Raw genomic sequence first — 24,359 nt, 5'->3', positions numbered from 1 at the left:
TTAAACTGGAAGAGAGTTCAAGGAGATTCAGGAAAGTTGCAAACATTCAGCTCTTGTGAGTACAAAGAACCAGAATCTACTCTGCGTGCATTAAGGTTATTGCATGAACTTCAAGTGGGAGGCAAAAAGCTGCTTGTAAAAGTAGATGCAAAGACCAAGGCCCAGCTCGATGAATGGGAGGTGAAAAGGAAAGGAGTCAATGGAGGTACGAAAACAGAGTCTTTGTCAGATAATGTTGTGAATAAAGAGAGATCAGGTTGTAAAGGGGACAACAGAAGGATTAATAAGAGAACGCTCTGGTAAAGTCAGTGCACCTTCCCAAGAGCAAGATATGCATCCAAGAAGGAAAAGGAAGGAGAAGAAAGTGTAGAGAGCTGTCAGAACCACTTCCTGCAGTCTCAGAGTCAACCACTGCGGAGGAGTTTATGGCTAAGCAGGGAGGAATGTTGTGTATTCAATGTTTCAGTAGTATTTGAGTAATATTGTAAATATATTGTTTCATTAAGCATTCTTGTTCATTTAAATACTTCATTCCAGGTTATATGTAAAAATAAGAGTCATGACGCTATCATGCGATACGTGCACGCCTGGCTTCAAGTAAACGTGAAGTACACGACTTTTCTCCCGGCTCTCTTGTTTTCTTTTCAATTAGTTTTTACGTCTTTGTGGTTCCAAAACAGAAAACTCAGCGCACCCTTTAGATATATTTTTTTGGTTTGGTATCTGGTTGATTAATTTAAAATTCTGTCAAATCATTTATGGAATTTGCCCGATTAGCTGTTGGAAGCACATTGTATAAAATAAAGCAATATCTCAGATAGAATTGATTCAAGAGGGATAATGAAATCAAGCCTCTAGCCCCACCTTTACATTGTGATTGGCTGCCAGTATGACATTTGACCCAGTCATCTTAATGTTACATTAGCTAATCCGTGGCAGCAAATCCCCAGAGTATTTACCTTCTCAGAAAAGCAAAGTTCATATAGAGGGGATGAGATAATAGGTGCTGCTGGGTTTGGGTTGTTCAGTTTGTAGTTTCATACATTGCCAAAGCACTGATAATCATTTCCCCATGAGCCGTGGTATTTTCCTGAATTTATCACTTTAAACCATACTCCATTCTTACCTGGATAATCTGCTGCATTGCTGATTTATGTTCTTGCACATCTTCTGGTGAAAGTGAAGCAGGTGACGAGCAACGTGAGGGTGTATTTATGTATAAACGGGTCACCAAGAAGTTCGCTCCTTTGGACAGAATACCAACAAATGCAACTGTGTTTCATTTCATTGCGAAAGAGGGAAAACGGGCAGTAACGGCCACACACAGTAATGGCCAGGTACGTGGTTTTGGTCGCCGTGGTAGCAAGGTGATTAGCTTGACGCTATTACAGCTCAGGGCGTTTTGGAGTTCGGAGTTGAATTCTGGCACTGTTCCGTAATGGTGTCCTCCCTGTGGAATGCGTAGGTTTTCTCCAGGAGACCAGTTTCCTCTTACAGTCCAAAGATGTATCCGGTAGGTTAATTGGTCACTGTAAATTGTCCCGTGATTAGGTTAGGGTTAATCAGGGTTACTGAAGTGACGTGACTAAAAGGGCTGGACTGGCCTTCTTTGTACTGTATCTCAATTGATACATAAAAATGGAGGGGCGGGGCTTAGATGGGTATGAGCCGAAGGCAAGAAATTGGGACTAGCTGGGTAGACAACTTGGTCGACATGGACTTGTTGGGCTGAAGGGCTTGTATCTGTGCTGTATTGATCGATGACTTTAACCACCAATGTTGCTGGGAAGGGAGTTTATTTTAAAGCTGCCATACACTTGATTTTACAGGAGACAAGTCGCCATTACAAACGCCAACATATTTTACACTACTGCACCTTTATACTCTCGAATTGAGTTTCTTGAAAAACAACAACCGATATTCTCATGATATATTAGGCAAATGTTTCTCTTTTTTAGTTTAACTTCTGCCTTTCATTGTCCAGGGACAAAGAGGGATAGGTTGTCACTAAGACAGGCGAGTCTGTCGATGTTCTGTCAATGCTTGACATATATGATGTGAAACTTGGTGTTTTTGCTGTAACAAAAAGTTATAAAATTAATCAAAACAAATATATAGTGCAAAAAAACACTTTTGAGGTAGTGCTGGTGGATTCGTGGGCCATTCGGAAATCTGATGGCAGCGGGGCAGAAACTGTTCTTACAGGGTTGAGTGCCTCCTCCCTGATCCCCGAGAAGAAGGCATATCGCTGGTGGAGAGTGCTCTTAATGATGGATGCCACCTTGTTAAAGCACCATGTCTTGAAGATGTCCTTGTTGGTAAGGAGGATTGTATCGATGTTGGAGCTGGTTGAGTTTGCAGCCTCTGCATTCTCTTGTGATGCTGAGCATTGAAGCATCTGTACCAGGTGGTGATGCAGGCACAAGAACATAAGAACATGAGAAATAGGAGCAGGAGTCGGCCATCTGGCCTGTCGAGCCTGTTCCGCCATTCAATAAAATCATGGCTGATCTGACCATGGACTCATCTCCACCTACCTACCTTTTCCCCATAACTCTTTATACCCCTGCTATGCAAAAATCTATCCAACCTTGTCTTAAATATATTTACTGAGGTAGCCTCCACTGCTTCATTGGACAAAGAATTCCACAGATTCACCACTCTCTGGAAAAGGCAGTTCCTCCTCATCTCCGTCCTAAATCTGCTCCCCCCGAATCTTGAGGCTACGTCCCCTGCTTCTAGTCTCACCTACCAGTGGAAACAACTTTACTGCCTCCATCTTATGAATCCTTTTCATAACGTTATATGTTTCTATAAGATCTCCTCTCATTCTTCAGAATTCCAGTTTGAGAATCATCTGGTATAGAGGATCAGCTCTGGTCCAGTTGGGTGTAATCTCACCTCTGAATCAAAAGAGCCATTCTATGGCCTTGGGCACAAAACCTAAACTAACAATGCAGCGTGAAACAGAGGCAGTTCTGATGTTTGGATATGTTCATCTACTTTCTCAGGTGGATAAAATTTCCTGATATATTTTTGAAAAAGAGCAGGGGAGTTGTCCTCAATGAACCAGAAGCAGAAGGTATGTAAATACACATCAGGTCAGGCAGCATCTGTGACATTGTCGCAGATCAGTGCCCCTTCATCGGAATTTAGAAAGTGAGGAAAACTTATGAGTTTTGATTTGTAGAGATAGATCAAAGAGATTTGGGTTGGATGGGGTGACTAAGATGGATGAATTCTCCCCAAGTCAAAGATGAGTTTGCCACATTATCTTGGCCGTTATTCCTCAGTTACTATCAATTAGGCAATGGTTGAACAGGTGAAAGTTTAAAAGAGCACCTGGCTGTGAATTAAAAATGGTGTGCAGTTTTGGTCACTAAATTACAGGAAGGATATAAATAAGGTTGAAAGAGTGCAGAGAAGGTTTACAAGGATGTTGCTGGGACTTGAGAAACTGAGTTACAGAGAAAGGTTGAATAAGTTAGGACTTTATTCCCTGGAGCATAGAAGAATGAGGGGAGATTTGATAAAGGTATATAAAATTCTGATGGGTACAGATAGAGTGAATGCAAGCAGGCCTTTTCCACTGAGGTTAGGGGAGAAAAAAACAGAGGACATGGGTTAAGGGTGAAGGGGGAAAAGTTTAAAAAGAATATTAAGGGGGGCTTCTTCACACAGAGAGTGGTGGGAGTGTGGAATGAGCTGCAAGATGAAGTGGTGAATGTGGGCTCACTTTTAACATTTAAGAAAAACTTGGACAGGTACACGGATGAGAGGTGTATGGAGGGATATGGTCCAGGTGCAGGTCAGTGGGACTAGGCAGAAAAATGGTTCGGCACAGGCAAGAAGGGCCAAAAGGCCTGTTCCTGTGCTGTAATGTTCTATGGTTCTGTGGTTCTAATAATAAAGCTGAAGGGGATGCTGGAATCACAAAATGATAAAATGGCAGTCGACTGGTTTTTCTGGTTGTTATCCCTGTATATTATGCGAGCCTGCTGTGAAATCAATTATTTAAGTATATATATGTCACCATATACAGCCCTGAGATTCATTTTCTTGTCGGCATACTCAATAAATCTGTAATAGAATAATAACCATAATAGAATCAATGAAAGACCGTCGTTCAACCAGTGTGCAAAAGATAACAAACTGTGCAAACAGAAAGGAAGGAAATAATAGTAATAAATAAATAAGCAATAAATATTGAAAACATGAGATGAAGAGTCCTTGAAAGTGTGTCCATAGGTTGTGAGAACATTTCAGTGATGAGGCACATGAAGTTGAGTGGTTATCCCTTTTGGTTCAAGAACCTGATGGTTGAGGGGTAATAACTGTTCCTGACCCTGCTAGTGTGAGTCCTGGGGCTCCTGTACGTTCTTCCAGATGGGGAAAGTGAAAAGAGAGTATGGCTTGTGTAACACACATAAAAAATGCTGGGGAACGCAGCAGGCCAGGCAGCATCTCTGGGAAGAGGTACAGTCGACGTTTTGGGCCAAGACCCTTCTTCAGGACGTTTTGCCCGAAACGTCAACTGTACCTCTTCCTAGAGATGCTGCCTGGCCTGCTGCGTTCATCAGCAACTTTTATGTGTGTTGCTTGAAATTCCAGCATCTGCAAATTTCTTTGTGTTTTGTGTATGACTTGTGCGGTGGGGATCCCTGATGATGGCTGCTATTTTCCTGTGACGACGCTCTTTGTAGATGTGCTCAGTGGTGGAGAGGCCTTTACCCACTGCTTTTTGTCAGATTTTCCATTCAAGGGCATTGGTGTTTCCATTCTCGGCTGTGAATCAGCCGGACAACCAATATACTCGCCACCACACAGCTATAGAAGTTTGTCAAAGTTTCAGATGTCATGCTGACTCTTCACAAACCCCTAGTAGTGGAGGCGCTGCTATGCTTTGTTCATAATTGCACTTACATGCTGGGCCCAAGACAGATCTTCTGAAATGATAACACTGAGGAATTTAAAGTTGCTGACCCTCTCTGCCTCGGATCCATTGATGAGGACTGGTTCACGGACCTCTGGTTTCCTGCCTCTGTAGCCAATAATCAGCTCCTTGGTCTTGCTGAGAATAAGAGGTTGTTATTGTGGTACCAGCGGTACCGCTCAGCCAGATTTAGGATCTCGCTCCTATATGCTCATTCGTCACCACCTTTGATTCAGCCTTCAACAGGTACCCATCAGCAAACTTGAATATGGTATTGGAGCTGTGCTTAGCCATACAGTCAAAAGTGTAAAGTGAGTAGAGCAGGGGGCTAAGCACACGGCCTTGTGGTGCACCTGTGCTGATGGAGATCATGGAGGAGATGCTCTTGCCAATCCAAACTGACTGGGGTCTGCAAGAGAGGAAATCAAGGATCCAATTGCACAAGGAGATATTGAGGCCAGGGTCTTGAAGCTTATTGTTTAGTTTTGAGGGAATCATAGTACTGAATGCTGATCAGCAATTGATAAAGACGACAGACGCTCCAGGGTTGAGTAAAGAACCAATGAGGTGCCACCTGATGTGCCAGTAGGAGTGGATCCAAGTTGATTCTCAGGCAGGAATTGATACGTTTCATCGCCAGCCTCTCAAAGCACTTCATCACAGTGGATGGAAGTGCTCCTGGATGATAGTATTGAGGCAGGTCCCCACGTTCTTCTTGGGCACCAGTATGAGTGAAGTCTGCTTGAAGCAGGTGGGTACCTCAGACTGCCTAAGCGAGAGGTTAAAGATCTCAGTGAACACTCCAGCCAGTTGATCAGCACAGGTCTCTAGAACTTGGCCAGGTACCTTATCTGGGCCAGTTGCTTTCCATGGGTTTGCCCCCTTGAAGGATGCTCTCATGTTGGTCTCTGACACTGAATTCACAGGATCATCAGGGGCTGTGGGAGTTCATGATGGTTTCTCCATGTTTTGATGATCAAAGCGAGCATAGAAGGCATTGAGCTCATCTGGAAGCTAAGCCCTTCATTCATTGAAGTCTTTCTTTCATTGTGACTCATTATGCACCATTTAATTTCTCTAGGTAAAAATCAGGTTCACCTTTGCTCACCGTTTGCCTTTCATAGAGTGACCAAGTCCACTGATATCCTATACGGACCGTTTCAAGGCAACGCGTTTCTCTGCCTTTATGAAGATATTTCAAGAGCAATCTCAAACATACAACTCGGTAGATCCAGCTGTTTTTTTTATATTCCAAAAGGAAAAAATAGCAATTTATATAACAACATGGTGGATATGTGATTTGGGTATACTTGTTATGCAAAAATGATTGGAGCTGCTGGTGCAGTTATTGATGTAAAATTCAGAGATGCACAGTAGTCACCTGCATCAGTAATCACACCGACGTTATGAAATGTGATGCTGTGTTTGAGATGAAGGAAAAATTGAATCACAAGGCAAATGGATTTCTTGTTTTCCTCCGGGTGATTTCGACACTGCTGGGGGCTTCAAAGCAATTCTTCTTTCTGCTGTGTTGAACAAGGGGAGGGCGCTGGGCAGGGAACTGGAATTCCTCTTCGGTTAGTACTTCCCATAGGAACCGAATGTGTGGGGTGAGAATGCACATGCCTTTGGTCCCCTTGACCAAGGACAAATTCTGCACAGTGAACTGGACCACAGGGCCCAGCACATGCATCAGCATCCCCCACCCAGACAGGCAGATGGCTCTGATTTCCTAAACCGATTTCCCTTTTCATTCAACCTTCTATCCAACATTCACGATCAATATTGAATTTCTGCCCTCCTCATTGTCACTGCTATCTGATCTGCGGACTGCTTCCGGCTTTTTCCTGTTTTTTTGTGTTCCCAACCTCTTTATAATACGCTCATTCATAATACTCAGCCCAATTCCTGAACATCCTATCTTAGCAATTTCAGTCACAATTATTCCAATAACCATGAGATATTATGAAGGCATGATCAATTTCAAAATGTAACAACTGATTCCTCTGTAACGGAGAAGTTAAAAGTTTCTGCTCTGAGTATCTGGGCTTTCATTAGTGCTGGTAATGCTGTGAGCTTTGATGGCTTAACTTGATTCAAAAGTTTAATATATTTGCCTAGTGATTCATCATGAGTGGGAGATGGAGCTTGTCAGCCTGGGAAGGCAGTCCATCTAGGAGAGGATTTCAAACCACCGCTGCCTTGCGGCCATACCCACTCATGGGAAAGGCTTCGGGAGTAAACCCTGAGGACAAATCCGGAGCTGGAGTCCCTAAGGCAGTCCAACGTTGCCTTCAACCCTGTTCTGGCAACTCCTGCGACAACACTGGTGCCAAGCTGTATCGGCCCTTGCCCTTCCCTTGGACAACTTCGGTGTCGTGGAGAGGGGAGACTTGCTGCATGGGCAACTGCCGGTCTTCCATCCCACCTTGCCTAGGCCTGCACCCTGGAGAGGACACAGACTTTCCAGGCGCAGATCCATGGTCTCGCGAGACTAACGGATGCCACACACACACACACACACACACACACACACACACACATCCTGAGTGGGCAGCAGCAAGTGCACCAGTCACACCTTGGCTTTGGTCCCCGTGACATAAATCTGACAGGCAGCTGCCACATCATGTGGTGCTGTCGAGTGCGGTAAGAACTGCCAACTCGATTGGGGAGAATGTGCATGTGTGTGAAAGAGGGGGAATAGAGGAGTAACCTTCAGCATCAGGAACACGGGGATATGATGGGGTTAATATTTTATTTACAAGCCTTGTTTCAGGATTCAAGTGTAAAAGGATCTGCATCTGGTTGGGAGCAGCTCATGAGTCAAGGAGATGATACTGTATCCTTTCTCAATATTCTCTGTACAAATGTGGTTAGTGGTTGGAGGTCTCAATTGTTCTTAAGTATTGTGTTTCCTAATTGCTTTTAGAAGGCAGAAGGTAGAAGAGATTTTGGACTCAGCACCAATTAATTTTACTCATTACTTTTGAGGCGTAAGCTTTTCAAGAGAACGAAGAGTAATCCCCCTTCACTCAGGGGACCAACGAATCAATCCTGGCTGAATCCAGCCGAACGTTTCCCTCTACTCTCTAGTTAATGCATGAAGTAGAACGACACTTAACAGGCATTGTGCAATAGTGCGGCGAAGAATTCTCAATAACCTACTTGTCTCCCTCGCCTGCAAACGAAGCCGAGACAAGATGTGGAAATCTCCCAGAAGGGTGGTGGAGAACATCTAGTAATAATTCTGAAGGGGTTAAATGTGCATCATGCTGGGGAATAGGAAGAGGAGGGGATCTAGTTAAGAAGCTCCCTTAAAAAAAAAACAGACAGAAGCAGTTGATACGGTGGCTTGCCAGCACTCCCTTAAAGACAGCGAGCGCTCAGTAATATTCGGCACCCAATAGTCAGTCACTTCTCCTGTACTGCTGGAATTGAAGGCAGGAACACCACATTGCACATAACTTTTTAGTGTCTATTACAGGTAAAAAGCGTAATCACATTAATGACTGAAAACATTTTGCTCCTTGTAAAGAAGGTTATGGATGTCATTGTGAAACCGAGCTTAATGGAAACTGAAACTGGTGGAGGAAGGTTTAGGGGAAATATCAGAGGTAGGTTTCTACACAGGGAGTGGTGAGATCCTGGAGCATCCTGCCCAGGGGTGGTGGTACAGGCTGACACAAAAGGGACATTTAAGAGTCTGTTAAATGAGCACATGGATGAAATGAGAATGGAGGGGTTATGTTGCTGTGCGGGAGGAATTGATGTGAAGTAGATTTATACAGGTTGGCTCAACATTTTGGGCTGAACAGCCCGTACTGTGCTTTACTCTTCTATGTTCTAGGCTCTAGTTTGTCATAAGCCTTGTTTCATTTTAGCTGGCACATCTCCTTTTAAAATAAAACATGTTTTCTTTCACTTAACATCGTCTGTTTCTCCTGCAAAGGTCTAGGAAACAGAAACTGTTGTAAACACACTGTTGACTGGTTGAGTACTTGACAGGTGTGAATGTTACTGAACGTGATCCCGGGTGAAACTCGGTGTTTCATTAGCACGGGGGCAAGAGGACGATGCAGCAATTCTTCCTGATCCCGTGCAGGAGTCACGCAGCGTTGTCCCAGTTTTGTGGGGTGAAGCCACTTGCAAGCCTTGGTTCCACTGACCACAGTGAAAACAGAGTTCAAAGGCTGAGATCTAACCTCTGACCAGGGATGGATTTCACTGAGGTACTTTGCCTCCGCACAGCCAGGCTTGTAGTGTCTGTATGGAAAGAAAAACCTGGAACGGCCTGTTACCAGTGCAGTGACAGGTGGCGTGTTTGTTCACTTGACCCACTTGCTACTTGTTCTAGGTGGGTTATCACCCAAAAAGCCACTTTTCAAGTTGTAGAGTTTTGTTTGAGGCTGTAAAGAATGGCCATTCCGTTCTTGAAGGACTATCTCAAAGGTCTTGATAGCTAGTGAGTCAACATCAAAGTACAGTTGATACTGTGTTTAATGATGTTGGTTTTAACATTGGTCCTTGCTTTGTACAATTTATCTGCCACATCTCCTATGGTGCAGCAACAGCACTAACTTGGAAATTCTTTGACATGCTCTGTGGACATGAAAGGTGCAACTCGGCCTATACTCCTATATAAAGCTGAGCAGTCAGTAGTACTTACATAGTGCCTTTTTCATCGTAAAGAAGGCCCTGGCACTTTACCGAAGTGTCATTCTCAATATCTGACACATAGCCATTTGGGACAGAGCACCTCAAAAAGGGGAGAGTTTTAAGGAAAGAATTGAAGGGCTTCAGATCAAGGAAGCTGATACCAGAGCCACTGGTGCTGTGATAAGAATCAGAACTTACAAGAGGCTAGAATCAGAGGAGTGAGGTGATTGTTGAGGGACAATTCACAAATGGGAGGGCCATCCCTCTCCCTCCCTTTTTCTATGCCCACCCTCCTCTCCTATCAGATTCCATCATCTTCAACCCTTCATCAACCCCACCTGTTGCCTCCCAGCTTCTGGCCTCTCCCCTCCCCCACCTGCCTATTACCCTCCTCACGTGGATCTCCCTATCACTTACCAGTTCTTGCTTCACCCCTTCCTATTGTCTATACTGGCCATCTCATCTCTTTCCAGTCCTGAATATGAATCTTGAACTGAATCTTTGACTGCCTCGTTTCCTCCTGCTACCCACCCACTGGTCTCCTCCAGCTTTTTTGTTAGTTGCTTTAGATTCCAGCACCTTTAGTCTCTTGTGTCTTGATCTTTGAAAGCTGTTGGACTAGGTGTCCTCATGCATTTGCAAAGCCTGTCCAGATAGGTGTTCCAATCATCCTCGACTGCTGGTAACATTGGACAACAAAGATTTCGTTTCCTGAATACTTCTGGGTATATCTTATCGATTTTAGGTTGCTGATCATGAAAATCATCATGAAATTTCCCTCCCGTGCACCACTTTTTTTCTCAAATCGCCTATATTTGTTATTTCAGTTCATAATTCAAGTCAATTAAAATATTGCCCATAATGTAAGCTGAAAGGTTTTTTATCTTGTCTAGGCATTCCTGGGCATGCTTAGGCAGGGCAGATACTGCGTAGCAGGACAGATTTTAGAAAGGCAATATTAGCATCACGTGCGCACTGTTCTATGCATTGCGTTTACATGTAGATCGGTTTGTGATGACATTAATGCACATAGTATATTGTGTGTACTTTTTACAATAAAGTAATGTATTTTCAGGAGTATTTGTGATAACAAAATGTCTCACCAACGTTGCAACAGCCACGATACTTTCTGTTATATTTGTGGTGAGTATACGCCTAAATCTCAAGGACAGAGCATGACTCCTCTTATTAAGAACACCTATGAGCTCTACTTTGGGTGTAAAATTGGTGACCAAGACAAAGCCTGGACTCTTCGCATTTGTGCACAATATGCGTTGTCAATCTTAGAGGTATAGAGATATTCGTAAATCAATATTGTTTGCTGTCTTGATGATGTGGTGTGTGCAGAAAGATCATGTGACTTTGATCTGACCAGTGTGTCTGGTTTCTCTGTTTAAATCAAGAAATCCTAATCTCCCTTCATATGAGACCTGTGCCACATGACGATATTCTTCCAAGTACCGAAGCCACCAGACACATGGAGTCTAGAGGAGGCAGACAAAGATGCCATGATGCACAAGCCAGGAATGGAAAACAACACTGATACTGATACAGATTTGAACCCTTTATGTCAAGTGAGCCTCACCTGAGAACTCAATCTGACCTAAATGATCTGGCTGGAGACAAAGGCAAAAGCAGAATTACTGTGTTCAGGATTGCAAAGATGGAATCTGCTGTCACCAGACACAAAAATTTCTATGAAGGATTTTGATATTTGAGGCAGATGCTTCCCAGAATAACTGATGCCAAAATTAAGGAAGACATTTTTGTCGGCCCAGAAATCAAACAGGTCATCGATGACAGGCAATTTGAAGAACTTCTAGCTGGACTGGAGAAAATTGTATGGAAGGCATTCAAAGATGTTGTTGAAAACTTTCTTGACAACTACAGAGCATAAAACTACATGCAGCTGGTTGATAACATGCTTCAAGCATACAAAACCATGAAGTGTAACGTATCACCAAAGATTCATTTTCTGCATTCTTATTTTTAATCTCCAACTTGCAAACCTCCATTGAAGTGAATTAGGATTCAGACCCTTTGTCAGATCCTGTTGATGGAGCCAAGCACAGTGACAGGTCCACCAGCATCAGTCAGCCACAATGGAGACACTCAAGGATGGGTCACACCTGTGAAGAGCTGAGTGCAGGCCGTTCCCATCTGAACTGCTGGTCACTGTCAGCTCATCTGGGATTTGCAGAGCGTTGTGCAAAACCTCCATCTTCTCATTTGGACAAACAGCCTTACTCTAATTGGAGAATAGTTTTGTCTTTTACAATTTCCCAATAACACAATGCACAAGTGAGATATTGATCCTTTACTTGATAGGAATACACAAGTGAGATATTGTGTATATATTGTGAGATATTTTATAGGCAAGTGAGATATTGATCCTTTAAGCCAGAGTGGTGCCTTTGGAGGATAGATTGTTCTAATTTGAGTCTTTTGTACACATTTCATCTATCTTATGTAAAGGTTATAGTAATTGAGTTATCCGTATGAATTGATTGAAAATCAGATAATTTAGCGTAGCTCCAAATATTATAGAAGGCATGGAGTCAATTGCATGGAAACTGGCCGTTTTACCCACTGAATCTGCACTGATCACCAAATACCCATTGGTCCGATCCAGTTTCATTCTCCCCAGATTCCACCAACATCCATCTACATACTTACACCTTTGTTGTAAACATACAATTTAACAAAAAAAGAGTTGTTGGCTACTTATCCCTGCCAATTACAGCTTGGAGTGTAGAGAGAAACTGGAGCACTGGGGTGGGGGTTTTGGGAGGGTGGTAGAATGTGCAGACTCTACACAGCACCGGAGGTGAGGATTGAACCTGGAACACTGGAGCTAAGAGACAGCAGTGTTGCTAACTGTGCATCTGTCCTGCCCTGTATCTTTGCAAATCATTTCTTGCAACAGGCAGATCAAAGACCAAAGGATTCAAAGTACGTTTTTATCAAAGTACGTATGCAGTGTACAACCCTGTTTAATCATCTTCTCCACAGACAGTCATGAAACAAAGAAAACCATGGAACCTGTCCAAAGAAAAACATCACCCACCCCCCCAACAAAAGACAAATTACTCCAACAGGATCAAGAACACTAAATCCCCACGTGCAAAACAAAACAAATTGTGCAAATGGCAACAAGAGCGAAAACACTAAAACTAAAACAAAAAATCGAAAGAGTCCAGCTCAGTTCAGCTCAGTGTTCATTAGTCCAATCCACAAACCACAGATCCAGAACTTCAGTACCATCCTCCGACAGCATTGAGGGAGAGGGCGCAGGGACCTTCCCTGGGGAGCAGTGGATGAGAGAGAGGGAGAGGGAGAGAGAGCGAGAGAGAGAGAGCATCACATGCAGATCAATCCTCTGGCAGCAGTGAGTGAGAGGATGGAAGACGGCGCTGAACACTTACTTGCCTTGATGTCTCAATCTTCCTTGATGCTTTAATCGACAAGATTGGCGAGAAAAGGAGTCGATCATGGGCTCGCACCTGGTCTTTAAGCTTCTTGGCTTCGAGGCTGCTCACTTTCCAGACCTTCTCGGAGACGGCAAAGCACCAGATCGCTCAAAGACATGCCATTAAACTGTAGATCACAGGCTCCAACAGTAACAGAGTCACATTTAAAAGAAAAAAGAAGACATAAAATAAATGAAATAAACAGTCTGTGGCCCATCTGGAGAATGTTCCCCGTAGTAGCGTTGGCCATTGATGTCATCAATCAATGGAATATAGAACATGAGAACCACAACATTTATCAACTCTGTGCTGCAAGTTGAATGGAATCTAGGAATTTCTGGATTTGTGAAGTTGTTAGAAGTTATCCCTAGGATGTGGATCTGAACCCACCTGAATAACGGAAAGGACAGAGATTATCTTCACGAGGAGCACAAAGTCGTCTCTAGTAAATCTGTTTTACTTACTGTACAGATGAAGTCATTGGGAAAATATTTGAAATATGGAGTAAACTGCAGCCATTTCATAGAGCACCTGTATCACAGAGCTGGTGATGACCAGGTCCATCCTAGTCTGCTGACCCTGTGGTGTGTTGTAATACAAAGCTAGCCAGGAAGTTAAACACCTCTAAAATCACCCAAGCTGGAAGCTTTCTTCAGGGTTTTTAATGAGGAAACTTTGTAGAACTGCAGAAAATTAAGTAAGACACAAATTAGATTCAATACAGAATTGTCACACGCCTGAATATACTAATATTATCGACTATTCTCACAACCAGTGTTAAACAAGGTAATACGCATATACAACATTCTATAGCTATGCAGTGGTTTGGAGTGATCTTGTGGCATGACAGGTTATTAGCGATGAATGATAAACATAATACTTCCTTCAAAGTACATCTACTAAATATTACCAATATTAAGAAAGCTTAAGACTCACAGATATTGCTGTTTCAAGGACAAATGAAGAGTGGATGGAAATGCAACATACATCAAAGTTGCTGGTGAACGCAGCAGGCCAAGCAGCATCTATAGGAAGAGGCGCAGTCGACGTTTCAGGCCGAGACCCTTCATCAGGACTAACTGAAGGAAGAGTGAGTAAGGGATTTGAAAGCTGGAGGGGGAGGGGGAGATGCAAAATGATAGGAGAAGACAGGAGGGGGAGGGATAGAGCCGAGAGCTGGACAGGTGATAGGCAAAAGGGGATACGAGAGGATCATGGGACAGGAGGCCTAGGGAGAAAGACGGGGGGGGGGTGACCCAGAGGATGGGCAAGAGGTATATTCAGAGGGACAGAGGGAGAAAAAGGAGAGTGAGAGAAAGAATGTGTGCATAAAAATGAGTAACAGCTGGGGTACGAGGGGGAAGTGGGGCCTAGCGGAAGTTAGAGAAGTCAATGTTCATGCCATCAGGTTGGAGGCTACCCAGACGGAATATAAGGTGTTGTTCCTCCAACCTGAGTGTGGCTTCATCTTTACAGTAGAGGAGGCCGTGGATAGACATGTCAGAATGGGAATGGGATGTGGAATTAAAATGTGTGGCCACTGGGAGATCCTGCTTTCTCTGGCGGACAGAGCGTAGATGTTCAGCAAAGCGGTCTCCCAGTCTGCGTCGGGTCATACGCTCTGTCCGCCAGAGAAAGCAGGATCTCCCAGTGGCCACACATTTTAATTCCACATCCCATTCCCATTCTGACATGTCTATCCACGGCCTCCTCTACTGTAAAGATGAAGCCACATTCAGGTTGGAGGAACAACACCTTATATTCCGTCTGGGTAGCCTCCAACCTGATGGTATGAACATCGACTTCTCTAACTTCCACTAAGGCCCCACCTCCCCCTCGTACCCCATCTGTTACTTATTTTTATGCACACATTCTTTCTCTCACTCTCCTTTTTCTCCCTCTGTCCCTCTGAATATACCTCTTGCCCATCCTCTGGGTCACCTCCCCCCCTTGTCTTTCTTCCCGGACCTCCTGTCCCATGATCCTCTCGTATCCCCTTTTGCCTATCACCTGTCCAGCTCTCGGCTCTATCCCTCCCCCTCCTGTCTTCTCCTATCATTTTGCATCTCCCCCTCCCCCTCCAGCTTTCAAATCCCTTACTCACTCTTCCTTCAGTTAGTCCTGACGAAGGGTCTCGGCCTGAAACGTCGACTGCGCCTCTTCCTATAGATGCTGCTTGGCCTGCTGCGTTCACCAGCAACTTTGATGTATGTTGCTTGAATTTCCAGCATCTGCAGAACTCCTGTTGTTAGTGGATGGAAATGGATGTCTTTGCTCCAAGTCAAAATCTAAGTTAACCTGTGTAGTGCCCTGGTTCACATCCTCACTGTTATGCTGTAGGTATTTCATTTGGCTGCTCTGTAAGAAGAGTCTGTTTTGCTTTCAGCCTGTTTGGGTTATTGTTGAAGATAAAGGATAATGTGGAATGTGTGCCATCCAATCAGGGGGGAGGTTTTCTTGGTGAGGGACAATAAGGTTTTGTTCGGTAGAAGATGAAGAGAGAAGATGCTGGGGAGAACCGATTGTAGGGTACGACCCGGTGAGAGACCCGTTTGTTTGAGATGGGTTGCGAGTGACGTTCAGAAGGTGGTGTGTGCTTTCACGCTGACCGAGGTCCCAGTGCGTGAGTGACAGAGAAGTTCAAGATGAGCTCCAATGTGTGCACATTAAAGTGGGCCCTTTTCTTTTTGTTTTTCTTTACTAACTCTTTAGTTAAGTTAAGATTCATGAATATAATTCCGTTAATCCTATGGCACTAATTTGTAACAGGGTAGCAAATGACACAGCATCCACATAAACCGGGGTTTGGGGTGGGAGGGTTGTCTCAATCTCACAAGTTTGCTGGGACCGGAGAGTGTTTTCCCTAGACTTGCGCAGCCAGGGAAAGCAGGGGGTTTGACCCCTGCAGGAAATGATGCAAAAAATAGCTTATGAACAGGAAGTGATGTTTGTACGAAGCGACTGCATACAGAATGAATAGCACCTTTAAAGGCAGAACACTCAGCACGACCAGCTGACTTTATACTAGCTTGGCCAGCAGTGATTTCACATAAACTTGCCAGCTTAGTGAGGAATACCTGCAAAGAAACAGAACTGCTTTGCCCGCTAGTCTAACCTTTATGAATGGTGACCTTGCCCAGTACAAGGCGGCTTCTGTGCTACATTCCCCTCTCCCTCTCTGTGTCCTGTCAAAGCCCTTGTAATGAAAGTGTGAGGTATATCTCATTGTTGCACAGGGAGTAAATGTAACATACAAAACTATGCCTGTCAGCATAAACAAACAAGCTCGCAATTCACCGAAGATCAGGGTGTAGTTTATGAGGGCTGTTCATTACAAATATTGAAGAAGTGAAAATCTGCATGTAACACCTGTGTAGCACTGGTCTTATTGTGTGTGACTAGTCCCCACACTTTTGAGAAAACCAAATTACTTCAGGTGCCAACAGGCCATCAGAAGGTTCTAGGTATCGGAAGGAGGCAGTGAATAGAAACTACACACTTTTGGAAATAAGGTTTTGTTTATAAGAAAAAACAATATGTGCAAAGTATTTACATGAGCAAGAACAATTCAAAATTCAAACATTCTGTTTAAGTTCCAAATCTTAGATATCAACAAAAGCCAAATCCCTGTTTAGTTAGAATCAGTGATATTGATTAGAATAACCTTTGTTACTCCAATTTCTCCAACTAGTTAGATCTAGTGTTATTCTCTATTTAAAAATTTATAGACTAAACTTTCCATTTTACTTATCCCTAGTTAGTTAGAAAACCAAATATAATTCCTATTCTCAAGTATTATAGTTAACTTCAGTTTCAGTTCCAGGCAGTATATCTACAAGTTTAAATTCAAATTCAATTATATATGTACAGTTTAACTCCTTTCACGACAATTCTCCAACGTCACAACTCTTAAACAAAGTAAATCTCATGCAGTAACTTATCAACGTCTTTGCAAAAATAATCAGTTCTTGCAGAAAATCAAATTCAGATTCTTCGAACAAAAATAAACGTATACATCCTCTGCATCATCATTTCATTTCCGCGCTGGTTCTTCATCTTGGGCGGCTTGCCATCTTGTTTCTTGGTTCATTGGAATGAAATCGTTTAACAGAAAGTCAATTCACAAACTTGACCAAATGCCTTGGTGTGATTTTACAGAACTAATTCCCGACTACACAGTAGGGATTTTGGACACTGGTCTGTGCCGATATTGTCTCGTTATAGCTGCTGCGTGTTATATCCATAGCTTATCGCTATTGTCTCTCCTCCATGGGTTCAACCCTGAGGTTTTCAAGGGTAATTCCACTCTTAACAGTTCATGTCTTCAACTTCTAATCGTTGCTGCGTTTCTCTCCTTGTCTGTCCTGTCTCAGCCACGCCCTGCGCCCTCACATCGTGATTTTTTCAAATTCTCCTTTTTTAAAAAAAGTCGGTAAACCTCCACAGGTGAAACTTTCTAACATTACATCTTTGGGTTTAATTAACCTGGGTTACATGCAGATGCTGGAAATCCAAGAAACACACACAAAAAGCTGGAGGAACTCAGCAGGCCAGGCAGCATCTATGGAAAAAAGTACAGTCAATGTTTCGGGCTGGAACCCTTCGGAAGGACAGTTCTGCGAAAGGTCTCGGCCGGAAACGTCAACTGTATACTTTTCCATAGATGCCCTCACTAATTTTTATAGATGCACCGTAGAAAGCATTCTCCTAGGGTGCATCACAACCTGGTATGGAAGTTGTCCTGTCCAAGACCGAAAGAAGCTGCAGAAGATCGTGAACACGGCGCAGCACATCACACAAACCAATCTTCCGTCCTTCGACTCACTTTACACCGCACGCTGTCAGAGCAGTGCTGCCAGGATAATCAAAGACATGACCCACCCAGCCAACACACTTTTCGTCCCTCTTCCCTCCGGGAGAAGGCTCAGGAGCTTGAAGACTCGTACAGCCAGATTTGGGAACAGCTTCTTTCCAACTGTAATAAGACTGTTGAACTGATCCCGATCCTGACCAGGATCTGGGCCGTACCCTCCAAATATCCGGACCTGCCTCTCAGTTTTTATGCACTACCTTACTTTCCCTTTTTCTATTTTGTATTTATGATTTATAATTTAAATTTTTAATATTCACTATTGATTTGTAATCCAGGGAGCGGGAAGCGCAGAAACAAATATCGCTGTGATGATTGTACGTTCTAGTAGCAATTGTTTTGGCGACAATAAAGTATTAAGTAAAGATGATGCCTAGCCTCCTGAGTTTCTCCAGCATTTCGTGTGTGTTGCTTTACAAATACTGTGTTTGGGGGGGCGGGTATAAGAATAATCTGCTCCCAACTTTAACTAACTTGGACATATTTGTTGGTGTAACTGTTTGAAGCCAGATTTTTTTACAAGGAAGTTAATACTGTGATTGTTATTTTGCACAGAATTTTAGCCACTGTTGGGACGGATTTTGACCTGCGAACCTTGAGGGCTGTGCGAGTCCTACGACCACTGAAACTCGTATCTGGAATTCCAAGTATGTTGACCAAATGCTTCACTGTTGCACATTTCTTTTGAGCAATTGCTATTACGTCTGGTCTGAAGGAGGATTTATGTAAATTTCATTTTTCATGTAAAAGATTCGTACATTGAACATGACCACATCATTCTGTTATTGTGAATTTAAAATGGTGAAAAATGTGCAATATGCCATTTAAAACCTAATATTGCTCCCTTCCCTCATCATCAATCATTACTTTTTTAAGTTACTAGTTAAAGTAAAATAACTATCTGCTGGTTGATATTTAACCACCTAATTGTACACATTTTAATTATAGTTCATTTGCTTAAATCTCACCTTTAACAACAGAAGTTTGAACTGAAAAGTGATAAGTATATGCCTTGGTTTGACTGCTGAAATGGTTCAAGAAATTCTGCAATTTACCAGTTATTATTGTTACGTACCCCGTAACTGGGTTGCCAAACCAGCAGAAATGGATCACTCAGTTGGAGTCTGGAGTACTAGAACTAAGAAAGTTTTATTAAAGAAACAAGCAACACAGTAATCGAAAGGATAATAAATGCAACAATTCAACAATGATAACCACACATGTGCACAGAATTAAGATAACAGCATCAATCAAGCTCTATCGTTGTCTAGGGGTAAATGACCAATTTCAAAATGACTCAAAGTTCAGTCCAGTTTGTAGTTCAGTTCGCAGTAATCGTTGCCATGGCGGTGGACAACGTGGGGGAAGAGAGACAGAATAGGAACAACTGATCATTCAGAACACGGCTTCACTCACAGACCAGCGAGATGGCTCACAAACAGCTTTTGGGCGGGTCCTTGGTGATGTCACCTGAGGTCACCGACTGTGACCCCTCCTCCAGATGCGGTCGATCCCCTGCAGTGAACCCGGCACCCAGGCAAGGGCGGACACACACCGGGTTCCCGCTGATCGTACCTTTCCACCCTGTGCGTTGTCCGGTACTTCTCACCACTCGTGAGAGGCGCACCGCTTCCAGGGTCTCGTTACCTCGGGTGGCGTGTGTGTCTGTCTTAGCGAACCTGTCCCTTTTTATCCCCCTGCTGGGGTATCGCCTGTCCATCACTTCAAACAGTTCAGGGTTCAAAGGGGGGAGCCGCTCCAGACAGCTCTTCCTCCCACATCCCTTCATTACACATCTCCAGACGCTGCTCCATTGTTCCTTATCTCTCCTTCCCCTGAGGGCAGGTGGCAGACCAACTGCTGATGCCACTGATGCTAGCCCAGGCCAGCAAACATCTTAATTTTATGTGTATTCTCGTAACACTTCCCCCCTTTAAGGATTTTTACCGGGAGGTAAAAATTACAAACATGACTACATTATCTGATACATACACAATATACATCTTTAACAGTTATTTAGCTAATACAGAGAATTTGAAATTGTCAACACCTTGACAGACAGTCATCACATTTTCTGTTCCTTTTACACGTGTTATTAATAATCCCTTAGACCAGGCTCCAACTCAGCAAACTTCATAGTGGCCAAAAAAACACTGATGAATTGCGACCAATGTAACCTCTCATTTGGTTTTGTCCCGGACCACAACAACAAGGGTCGTCCCATTCCGACTCAGTTTTCTCTCGCAAGGGCTTAGTAGGAGGGGGACGGGTATTGACCGCAGAGTTATTGCAAAACTTCCTGCAGTACCCCACCATCTCCAAGAGCCTTCTGAGGGCCCTCTTGTCTGTCGGGGTTGGGAGGTCAGCGATAGCCTGCACTGTAGCTTGCATCACTGCCAGCTGCCCCTGTGTCACCACAATTCCCAGGTAAGTGACTCTCGTGTGGCCGAATTCATTTTTTTCAAGGTTCACTATCAAACTGGCTTCAGACAGCCGTATTAAATTGCCAATACACACCTCTGTGTTCATCAGCCCTTTAGTCACTGAATTACTCAAAAAATATGGGTGTTGTTTACTTGGCTGCCCTATTGTAACAGACATAACCCAACGTCCCAGTTCTTTGCATTTTCTCGGGACAATCAAACACATGGGTGCGAGTCGTTTAATTACTCCTTCGGGGATTAAGGGAGAGACCTTATCAGTAGACCTGGCCAAAACAATAGCCTTCTCCCATCTGACCGATCCCATCCTAATCTTTTCAAAATGGTTTTTTCCTCTTATCAAGGGGCCCCTAGCTTCATTGATTTCCACGCTAACACCGACTAGGTTTGTTAGCATATCAAAAGCCGGTGACCGTCTCAGTTCGCGTCGGTCATGATCAATAACATTCTTCCCCCTGGGCAGCCGGTAAATCTCTTTCATGATTCCACCAACTGTTTCCTCCAGCACCGCAAAATGTCCACCGGGGGGTACCTCGTGGGCCATGTTAAAAACCTCATCCCCGTAACTCTTTTGCACCACCCCCCACTCCTCATCTGCGGATGCTGTACTTGATTTCCCTTTCTTCCTTAGCACTTCCTCATCCGCACAATAGCTTGTCAAGGCTGTGTCAGAGAGAGCGGTCTCGGCAAAAACCATCAGCCCCTCGTCTCGCTCCTGCGTCTGCACAAATTCTTTCCTGGCTACTGCTACGTCCGTCCCAGCTCCCTCACTACCTCTTATCTCACTACACCCTGTCTCATACAAGGTTGGCAGAAATGTTTCAGCCAAATTCACCATCGCGGGCGGGGCCTCCATGCTGGCAGGCTGACCCGTCAATCTCACGACTGGGAACACGATCCCTCCGGCGATGTCATTACCGAGCAAGACTTCCACGTCTTTCATCGGTAATTCGGACCTCACCCCGATCGTGACTAGTCCAGAGACCAGGTTGCTCTGTAAATGTATCTGGTGCAAAGGGACTGACTCTGTCCCTTCCCCAACACCTTTGACCTCTACCTCCCCAGTCTGGGTCTCTGAGCTAAACTCTAATACACTCTTCAGTATTAGTGACTGACACGCTCCCGTGTCTCTCCAGATCCGCACTGGAACTGGTTTTAACCTCTTTTTCACTGACACCAGTCCGGCCGAGATAAACCTCTCGCGCCCTTCCTGGACTTTTTCAGACCTGTCCTTCCCTAGCGGTTCGCTTAACAGCTCAATACAGCCATTCAAAATTTCCGCTTTTCCTTTCCCCGTCTCCTTCCTTGGGGCAAAGCACCTGGACGCAAAGTGTCCGACTTTCCCACAATTATAACAGACGACCCCAGGAGACTTCCTACCAGACTGCTCCCGGTCTACCTTATCCTTTTCACTAGTCCCCGGCTTACTTTCTGACTTTTCCGGCAGACTCTCCCCGCCGTCCTGACTACCCTTCTGGTAGCCTTTACTCGGGGCAACCTTCATTTTATGCGTCAACGCATACTCATCCGCTAACTTAGCAGTTGCGGCTAACGTGGCTGCCTCTTTCTCATCGAGGTAGGGTCTCATACCCTCAGGGACACAACCTTTAAACTGCTCAATCAGAATCAGCTGCAGCAGTCTGTCATAATCCCCCTCTACCCCTTTCGAGGCGCACCAACGCTCACAATATGTTTGCATCTCACGAGCAAACTCCAAATACGTGCGGTCCCACCGCTTCCTCGCATTCCGGAACCTCTGCCGGTATGCCTCCGGGACCAACTCATAAATCCTGAGGATGGCCTCCTTCACCACCTCATACTTCTGGGCATCTTCCGCGGATAAAGCTGAGTAAGCTTGTTGGGCTTTCCCTTTCAGTACACTCTGAAGTAAGACAACCCACTTATCCCTCGGCCATTCCTGACTTATAGCCACCTTTTCGAAATGAAGAAAGTACCGATCCACATCGGTATCGTCAAATGGGGGAACCAGCCTAACCTCCTGGGTCGCCCGGAACCCTCCACCTTGGTTCAGCACGAGCCCCTGCTCGGCCCTTATCTTTAACTTCTCCAGCTCAAATTCCCTTTCCCTCTGTTTCTCCTCTCTCTCCAACTGTCTGTCCCTCTCTCTCTCTTCTCTCTCCAACTGTCTGTCCCTCTCCTGCCTTTCTACCTCTCTCTCTTTCTCCTGCCTTTCTAACTCTCTCTCTTTCTCCTGCCTTTCTAACTCTCTCTCTTTCTCCTGCCTTTCTAACTCTCTCTCTTTCTCCTGCCTTTCTAACTGCCGTACCCGGAACTCGTGCTCGAGTCTCAGTTTTTCAAGCTGTACCTGTACCGCGTCTCCAGCAGGTTTTTCAATAGACACCTCCCCCAGCTCACCTTGGGGAAACACACCTTTAGATACATAGTGCTCTACAATAGCTCTGTGTATCTCCTCTCTCCTCATTGTCGACTTCACCTTAGCAAGATTCACCCGTTTTGCCACAGCTATCAATTCCGATTTCCTGGCATCCTCTAATGCCTCCAAGGTCGGCGCCTTTATAAATTCCTCAACCTCCATTTCTGCTGTTTGTCTTTTCTTTCTTTCGGGAATTTTAACCCAATCAATTTACTCCGTCCCAAATTTAGCGTTCAAAATCGCGGACGAGAACCCCACTTATGTTACGTACCCCGTAACTGGGTTGCTAAACCAGCAGAAATGGATCACTCAGTTGGAGTCTGGAGTACTAGAACTAAGAAAGTTTTATTAAAGAAACAAGCAACACAGTAATCGAAAGGATAATAAATGCAACAATTCAACAATGATAACCACACATGTGCACAGAATTAAGATAACAGCATCAATCAAGCTCTATCGTTGTCTAGGGGTAAATGACCAATTTCAAAATGACTCAAAGTTCAGTCCAGTTTGTAGTTCAGTTCGCAGTAATCGTTGCCATGGCGGTGGACAACGTGGGGGAAGAGAGAGATAGAATAGGAACAACTCATCATTCAGAACGGCTTCACTCACAGACCAGCAAGATGGCTCACAGACCAGCGAGATGGCTCACAAACAGCTTTTGGGCGGGTCCTTGGTGATGTCACCTGAGGTCACCGACTGTGACCCCTCCTCCAGATGCGGTCGATCCCCTGCAGTGAACCCGGCACCCAGGCAAGGGCGGACACACACCGGGTTCCCGCTGATCGTACCTTTCCACCCTGTGCGTTGTCCGGTACTTCTCACCACTCGTGAGAGGCGCACCGCTTCCAGGGTCTCGTTACCTCGGGTGGCGTGTGTGTCTGTCTTAGCGAACCTGTCCCTTTTTATCCCCCTGCTGGGGTATCGCCTGTCCATCACTTCAAACAGTTCAGGGTTCAAAGGGGGGAGCCGCTCCAGACAGCTCTTCCTCCCACATCCCTTCATTACACATCTCCAGACGCTGCTCCATTGTTCCTTATCTCTCCTTCCCCTGAGGGCAGGTGGCAGACCAACTGCTGATGCCACTGATGCTAGCCCAGGCCAGCAAACATCTTAATTTTATGTGTATTCTCGTAACATTATTTGTTGTGTTTTAAGTTTTTGCCACCTGCCTTTTAAAACTGATTGGATATGTTCTACAAGGCAGAACATAGACTGAATTGCTTGTAGCCAGTATTATCCCCAAATGGATTGTTCATCTGCTTCTCATCCTCAAAGTGACAACTGGAGAAAGAGGAATGGCTGCGTTAAAACAAGTCAATAATCAAGTTTCATATCCAGTCGCTTCATACTCCAGACTTCGTCGAATGGCCAAATCATGACGATTATTTCATATATTGAAATTTCCTGTGGTATATTCAATTTCAGACTGTGTGGGTGAAAATTATATACAGCACGATGGGTTTTACCATTACATACTGAAAAATTCACACTTCATTTTAGATTGTGATGATTACATAAGATTGCTATTTATTTTAGTTGTTTCTTAATGGTCACATGCAAGGCTTTATTGTGTGTTTGCCTTGGTACTCAA

General features: G+C 44.3%; 1 protein-coding gene across 2 annotated transcripts in view; it reads left to right on the top strand.

Moving 5' to 3' along the window:
* LOC134359997 (probable voltage-dependent N-type calcium channel subunit alpha-1B) overlaps positions 1 to 24,359 on the top strand; it is a 910,000-nt gene that overhangs the window by 350,913 nt on the left and 534,728 nt on the right. Inside the window, exons 1-2 of one of the 2 annotated variants that reach the window (XM_063073961.1) lie at positions 1,035 to 1,337; positions 18,485 to 18,576. In XM_063073961.1, the coding sequence (XP_062930031.1) occupies positions 1,330 to 1,337; positions 18,485 to 18,576 (100 nt within the window). In that variant the 5' untranslated portion in view covers positions 1,035 to 1,329. Of the gene's footprint in view, positions 1 to 1,034; positions 1,338 to 18,484; positions 18,577 to 24,359 lie in introns of those variants that run through there. The other variant, XM_063073960.1, reaches the window with a different exon arrangement.

This window comes from Mobula hypostoma, chromosome 21 (genome assembly GCF_963921235.1).
Source record: "Mobula hypostoma chromosome 21, sMobHyp1.1, whole genome shotgun sequence".
Taxonomy (NCBI): Eukaryota; Metazoa; Chordata; class Chondrichthyes; order Myliobatiformes; family Myliobatidae; genus Mobula; species Mobula hypostoma.
Note: the sequence above shows the minus strand (reverse complement) of the source record. Positions and strands in the feature narration are given on the sequence as shown.